The 8087-nt window shown below is 31.0% G+C and overlaps 1 protein-coding gene across 1 annotated transcript; it reads left to right on the top strand.

Moving 5' to 3' along the window:
- Nucleotides 3661-5481, top strand: LOC107648648 (DNA-binding protein S1FA). The gene is made up of 2 exons (XM_016352450.2): nt 3661-3919; nt 5056-5481. The coding sequence occupies exons 1-2, from the start codon at nt 3863-3865 to the stop codon at nt 5257-5259; spliced, it is 261 nt and encodes an 86-aa protein (XP_016207936.1). The 5' UTR covers nt 3661-3862; the 3' UTR covers nt 5260-5481.

Raw genomic sequence — 8087 nt, 5'->3', positions numbered from 1 at the left:
TAATTAATATAAATCAATGAATGTTGTTGTTATTGTTGCTGTAGAATTTTAATACACATTATTTGGATACGATTAGAAAATTTATAAACATGGATGATGAAATTGTTTCTGAGATTCCTGTTCAAGTTTCTGATAGTGTTGATTCTAGCAAAAAATCTAATATTTGGAGGTTTCTTAAGAAGATTGAAAAAGACAGAGATGATGTTGAAAGGGCTGCATGCAACTTTTGTAATCATGAATACAAAATTGGAAAGAATCCGAAAACTAAGAATAGTTACGGGACTTCTTATCTGAGTCGTCATATAGTTTCTTGTAAATTCATACCCCTCAGTATTAGAATTGATAATGATATAGAGGGTCTTCCAACCAAAATTGACCAGAATGTTCATCAGAAAAAACTCGCTCAGGCTATAGTAAAATATGATCTTGCAATTAACTTTGTTAAGTATGAGCGTATTAGAGATTGGATTAATTACATTTGTCCAACGATTGTAATGTCTTCTAAAAATACTTTAGTACCGACCTTAAAATGTTGAGTAATCTTAAAATAATTTACTCAACAAAGAAAGAGAAATTAAAGCAGATGTCTAGGATACCTAATAGAATTTATTTGACATCTAATGTGTGGACAACATCTACCACTAAAGGATATATTTGTCTGACAGCTCATTTTGTTGATGAGAATTGGCGACTAGTGAGTAAGATGTTGAATTTTTGTCGAATAATTCCTCCCCACACTGGGACTAATTTGAAAGTAGTCTTATTTAACTCTTTGAAGCAATGGGGTATTGATAAGAAAGTATTTTCTATTACTTTAGATAATACTTCTGCAAATATAGCATGCAAAATATCTTAAAATCTCATCTACGTAAGCAGAATAGTTTGCTTTACAATGGAGAATATTTTCATGTATGTTACTTCGCTCACATTTTAAATTTGATTATGCAAGAAGGGTTAAAGGTGGTTGCTGAAGTTTTATTTAAAATCAGAGAGTGTGAAATATGTGAAAGCTTTAAATGGAAGAATGGTGAAATTTAAAGATTGTATGCAGTAAACAGAAATTGAAGAAGGTATTGGTATAAAATCAGATATTTCAACTCGATAAAACTCTACATATATCATGTTGGAAAGTGTAATTAGATTTGAAAAAGCATTTGACATCCTTAATGTTGTAGATAGAGCTTATAAACATTGTCCGACAAATGAAGAATGGAGCTTAGTAAAAAAATGTGTGAATTTTTAGAGTCATTTTATGAAACTACAAACCTCATTTTGGGTTCATCATATCCAACTTCAAATTTGTATTTTATGCAAGTTTAGAAAATTGAATGCCTTTTGGAAGACAATCAAATTTGTGATGATGCTATTTATTATGAACATAACTGTGAGAATGAAGGTGAAGTTTGATAAATATTAAAAGGATTATAGCACCGTCTTGCCTTTTGAGACAATTCTTGATCTTCGATTAAAGTTAACGTTCTTCAAGTTTTGTTATAAAAAATTAGATCCTTCAACCTTTGAATTGAAGGAAAATGAAATATTGGAGAAATTTAAAAAGTTGTATGGATATTATATAAATATTTTTAGTGGTTCAATAATTTTTCAAAATAGTAACTAATCTCCTAAGTCACCTAAAGAAGGAAGACTTACACAAAAAAGTAAAATGGTAATGAAGATATTTAATTCTAATATAGTATTATTTTTCTCCTATTATGTTTATTCATTACTTAAATAATCTTTATACTACATCTTTTAGGAGTTTAGAGAATTTGACTGTGAAACTCAAATTTCTACGGATAAAGATGAATTAGAGATTCATCTAAAGGAAGGTTTGATTCACACCAATGAAGATGATTTGAAGTATGATGTGCTAAATTTTTGGAAGACTAATGAGGATAAGTTTTCCACTATGTCAGTTATGGTCGGAGATATTTTAAGTATTCCCATCATTACGGTAGCATATGACTCTGCATTTAATATTGGTGGACGTATTTTAACAAAATATAAAAATTTCACTCTTTATGAGCATGTCCAAATGCTTATTTGCACAAAGGGTTGGTTATGTGGATTTGTTCATGATGGTAAAAATTTGTGTATTTTTTTTCAAATAACGTTTTTCATTGAGTTTCTAATTAATTGGTTGATTTTAGATGATGACATTGGTGAAATTCATGAAGAAGAAGTGTCAACGGAATCGAAACATTCTCCTCAACATTTATGATTTTAAATGATGGATTTTTGTGTAAACTTTACTTTGATTTTCTACTAGAAACATTATTGATGGTGGATACTAAGGAGAAGGGTGATGAGATAGTGAATGACATGTTTGATTTCTTGATGTATATAGTTAAAAGTTGGATTTAATATGAACAATGCACATTATTTGATATTTATTTTTTAACTTTTTTATTTTCTACACATAAAAACTGACAAAAAAGAATAGAAGAAGCTAATAATTTTTAATAACTTTTATATGTGTTGCTGATATAAAGAGCAATATTAAAAAAAAAAGATTAGGTGGCTCGCGAATTGGTCCTAAGACTTTTGGCCCTACAGGTTTTTTAAAAATTTGACCCTATTAGCTATAGAACATTTTGTTCTTTTGACACTATAAAATAGGATCAAGCATATTGACGCAAATTATTTTTGATATTGGGGTGGAAATGGTGTTTTTTTAGGATTATGGATAATAAATGTGTTATTCTCAAATGTGGAACTTTTTTATTTAAAATATGAAAATCGGACCCTCCAATTTGTTTGGGAATAAAAATCGGACCATCCGATTTATAAAGAACAAAAAGTCGGACCCTCCGATTTGTAAATTTTTTTAAAAAAAAATCATAACAAACAAATAGGACTATCCGATTTGATATTTAAAAATTTTTAAAAATCAAATTACAAAGTAATAGTAAGTCCAATTACTGATTTCTATATCAAAATAAAACACATGCACATACTAACAGAATTGAATTGCACACATTTATTTTTCATAATAAAAATTTTTAGCCTATTCTTGACACCACTAATGACAGATAAATGAAAAGATGAAAAGATGATGATGGTAGTCTTACTGTGCTGCTTCTGATTTTGGTTATGAGAGAGACCGAAAATGTGCAGAGAGGGTTGGGAGAGAAAGGAGAGTGCAGGTTTAAGGACAAATTTGAAAAATAAAATATTGACTAACAATTGTTATTAACAAATTAACAATAACAATAAATTGAGAGAAATTAAACGTTAGTGGTTATTTGTGAAAAATTTTGAAAATGTTAAAGATGGAAATATACTTTATAAAAAAAATTATGAATGACTGAAGATTTAACCTGTCAAAATTAGTTGTTGCATTAAACAAAATTGTATGATGTCTTATATGGAGTGTCAACAAACATGTTAACTCGTCCATTTATTTTTTTTGTTTTTTCTTAATCAATTATCCAATGGGCCTACTTAGCCCTTAACTACTGTGTCCAATTTATTAATTTGTTCAAATTTCAAAGCCCATGGTAGACTTTCTTTCAGCTGACGTCCACTCACCAAATCCAAGATATACTAATCAGGTAAGTATCTTTCTCCGCGTGTTTTATTTTCTTTTCCTTAATTTAAGAGATGGCTTTAATTAGTATTTTGGTGTTTCTAAAAATAAAATAAAATAAAAATTAAGAGCGGCCAGTAAATTTGCGGCAGCAGTAATGTTTGTTACACAGCTCCAATAGTCAAAATTTTTAATCTAAATTTCGTGTGGTTTGGTTTTGGGCTTAACTCTTAAATCCGTACCTTTTTCTCTCTCTCTTTCTCGAACTTTCTTCACTTCTTCTTCAACCCCCTTTTTCGTTCTTCTCTGCGACCAGAACCTTCAGCTTCATCCATGGCTGACGAGGACTTCGATTTCACCGATAAAGTTCCTCCTTCCCTCGATCGCGCGGTACTCTCACTTTCTCACTATCAATTACGAACCTATGTTTTTTTTTCTTTCTGATTCTGCTCTGTTATTACTTAGATCTGATGTGCAATCTACTCATTTTGTACACAATGTTCCTCCTCGCACGCATGTTGAGGATTAACATTTAGATCTTAGGATCATGATCAAGCTTTGCATGTGCTCCTGCTATGTTATATGCGTCTCAATCTCTCGGATCGCTTGATACGCTTCAAGTTTGACAGATTGGCTGTTTTTTACCCTAATTTTGACTTGATTCTCATTTGGTTATAAGGAGAGAAAAATGTTTTCTTTTTTCCCTGTTGTTGATATAATGTGATTGGAAAACTGTTCATGGTGGAAATGTGTGAATTATTGTAGTGCAAGTTAAAACATGTAATTTTTTTTTTAAAATTCTATGCAGTGTTCTTAATTTTTATGTTCATTTTAAAAGGAAAATTAGCTTTTGATTTGTCAACGCCCACCAGAAAAATTCAGCTTGAGATTTGAATGTTCTTCTTTTTGGTTCCGAAAATCTCAATTAAATCCCTGCATATGTAAGAGACTAAGAACTCTGTTTTATCTTATGCCTCTTTGAAATGCATGAAATTCATTTATAAATTAATAATATTCCAGTTTCATGTAAATGATTTAGTTTGAAGCCATTGTTTTAACGTTCGGCATATACTGAATTTGTGAAGAATAGAATACTAATGCGATGGGATCTTCCATTTTATTTTTGCACACTTCAGAGTTTGACATGTTCTTCAATATAACTTCATGGATTAGTATGTAAATGATTTAGTTTGAAGCCTCTTAGGCTGCAATTACAATTTTCCTTCAATTAACATCTTGCGATTTAGGTAAACCGTTATCATATTTTGGGTCTGGAAGTTTTTCTTTAATTTTGGGTTTATTACTCGTTGACATTATTCACAAGTTTAAATAAAACCTTTATGGTCAATCTCAAACAGTTCTAATCATTGTTTCAAATAGATCAAATGAATGGAAGCTCCCGTTTGAGGAAAACTGGAAAACTATAATTGCATGTCTATTTTCCTTTGGAAACAAGTATATGTTTATTGCATAATTGCATTTACGATGTCTTTTTTTGCTTATAGCCATTCTTTCGTTCCACGTAGGGAAATTCTGCATCCCAAGGGTTCAACCCAGGCTTAATAGTTCTCATTGTTGTTTTTGGGTTGGTGCTTGCGTTCCTCATTGGAAATTTTGTGCTCTACACATATGCACAGAAGAACCTCCCTCCGAGAAAAAAGAAGCCAGTGTCAAAGAAGAAGATGAAGAGGGAGAGACTGAAACAAGGCGTCTCTGCACCTGGAGAATAAACACAGTCTCACATTGTGTTCTTTGGCTAATATACTCTTACGAGAAGTTTTCCTTGTTTTGTGGTGTCAAGAGTTAATGTTAATTTCATGTTTCTATCCTGTGAGTTATTGTAGTGAAGACCTTTCAGAAAAAACAATGCTATCGTGGTTAGCTCATCGATTGTTTTCCAACTCGATATTGGTCATTTTAGAAACAACAATGCTATGACAGTTCCCAACTCTGAAGCTAGGACACTTCATGTTCGCATCAGGATAGATTTCTGGCATGCCGGTTATGAGTTCAATTAGGTATCTTTTAAAAGTTGTACAATATTCAGCCTTGTATTACAATAATTTTGAAAAAAAATAAAATAAACACATCTAAAAATTTTAAATAAATTTAGTATCTTTTTAAAATTAAATATATTTAAAATACAAATTAAATAAAATTAAAATTTAAAATTTAAATATACATCTAAAAATTAAATTAGTTAGAATTCAAAATTTCGAATTTAAAATTCTAAAATAAATTTTAAATCATCTTAAATCACTAGTAAAATCTTTGCTTCTTAAAGATTCAGAGCTGCAACGTCTCTCCCTCCTCATCTGTGGCCACTTTCGTCTTCTCCCGCGTTGCGCACTCCTCTGTACGCGCTCTTTCCCGCGACGTGCACTTCTCCTGCGCACACCCCCGCGTCTTCAATCGATGGGCTCCTCCCTGTCTCTGGTCTCCTCCTTCGCGCCACGTACAACCGCCCCCTTCTCTCGCGCCTCTCCTGTCTCCTCCCCACGTCGCACTTCTTCTATCTCTGGTAATTCTACTTGCAAAATTCTAAAAATTTGGTTGAGTTCATTCATGAAGATATGTTATCCTTCTTTTTCTGCTTAATAAAAAGTTCTATTTTTTTAAATTTATGTATAATATTAGAAGTGTCTGGATTTTTTTTCTTTTTTTTAAATGTATTTGTTATTATAATTTTTTTTGCACTCATGTTTGATTTGAGAGTTGTAATGTTAACCTAATTTGGATGTGTCAATACTTAATTTTGGATGTGTTTATGTTGTTCATTATGTTCTTATGTACATATATAAGTTTTTTTACATGAGTTTTGGATGTGTTGATAAAACATTTAGAGTGCATTCTTATAAGTTTGGATGTATATTTGAGTTTAATTTTTTCTGTATTCAATATGTAATTTAGAACTATAATGACAATAATTTAGATGTGTTAATAAATAATTTTGAATGTATTTATGTTGTTTATTTAATTTTAGATGTGTTTTTGACATGAGTTTTGAATGTTTTGAATAAAAAAAAATAATTGAAGTGAGTTTAATTGATTTTGAAAATTTCACTCATTTTTTAAAAATTAGTACACGAAAAGTTCTTACGAGTATTATGATTTGGTTTGCAAAATCCTTTTTTTTATTACAAGTAGTTACAAATTTTACGGTGACAAGTATTTAAAATAAAAGTGGTTTCTTAAAAATAAAAAATATGATTAATTAAAAAATTAAAATAATAAAATATTAAATTTAAAGGCTGAATAAAGGCTGAATTTTATTGTACAAGTAGCATTTTTCGACGTTTATTTGATACTCATTCAACACACTATTTCATGTGAATATGTCTTAACAAAAGAATAAAGGAATATCTTCTCAAACACGTTTATACACACCACACACGACACTCTTGTGTCCTACATTATTCTTCAGATATTTTTCAAATAAGTACAGAAATAATGAGTGTTATTAATTATTAATACAAAAATATCTAAAATTTTTTATATAATTATAAGAGAGATTAAAAAATTAAATTATAGTTTAATATTAATAAAATATCAAGATATTATAAATTATCTAAAGTTTTTTATATTTTAGAGAGTTTAGTTTTAATATACGAATTACCAGTAGTTTAAAATGTTTTATATAGATTCATTTATATTATTTTTTTAGATAATTATTTATGCGGATAAAATAAAAGATTTTGCTACCTAACATGATGTTATACAATTAGAAGCACGCATAAAATAGCATATCAAAATTATATTTTATATGTAGGCCACAACTTTATATCAAATCAACATTTGAAATTTGCATATGTAAGTGTCTAATATCCTATTATGACTTGTGTGTTTGTGTGTGATTCATGAGTTCCCAATTCAAGAAAATAAATTTAATAGTCAAAATAGTCTCTAAAAGATACTTTGATCTTTATTTTCGTTTCTGAAAAAATAAACTAATCGAATTCGTCTCCGAAAGATAACCAAAAATAAATTAATCAAATTCGTCTCCGAAAAATAATCAACTTAGTCATGTTTGTCTTTCTGTTATTTTTTTTATTAACGGTGTTAGTAGAGAAGGACGTGGCAGTTACATTTTTTTTATTTTGGTTAAAGCCTGGAACTAAGCAAGTCCAAACCCGAAAAATGAACCATACCACTACCCGACTCGATTCCCTACTAAAACTCCCTCACTAATCGTCTTCCCCTGCTCCTTCATGGTGGAACACTGCGCGAATCCTCCATGGCAACGGCTCTGCCATCACTGCCTCGGTTACGGTTGGTCCTGTTGCGGCCGATGACTCTACTTTTGTTGCCTCCACCCACGCCTCTGCTCCCGCTACCGACGCCTTTGCTCGCGTTGCTACTGCTGACGCCTCTGCTGCCTCCGCTGTCTCTGCTTCTGCCGCCGATGATTTCGCTGCTGCCGCCGATGATGCCGGTGTGATCTCCGAAGTTGGCCCCCATCTCCGCTTCACTTCTGCTGTCGCATTCACATAGTAGCTATGCTTCGAGCTTCTCCATGCGAAGGAAGAACGATGAGGCAAGTGTCTTGTGAAATACCCAG

Source organism: Arachis ipaensis, chromosome B06 (genome assembly GCF_000816755.2).
Source record: "Arachis ipaensis cultivar K30076 chromosome B06, Araip1.1, whole genome shotgun sequence".
NCBI classification, from domain to species: Eukaryota; Viridiplantae; Streptophyta; class Magnoliopsida; order Fabales; family Fabaceae; genus Arachis; species Arachis ipaensis.
The sequence above is the reverse complement of the archived record's forward strand: the minus strand, read 5'-3'. Positions and strand labels throughout refer to the sequence as shown.

Coding starts and splice junctions, on each gene's coding strand:
- LOC107648648 (XM_016352450.2), top strand. CDS start 3,863: ATGGCTGACGAGGACTTCGATTTCACCGATAAAGTTCCTCCTTCCCTC. Junction 3,920..5,055: donor CTCCTTCCCTCGATCGCGCG/GTACTCTCACTT, acceptor CGTTCCACGTAG/GGAAATTCTGCATCCCAAGG.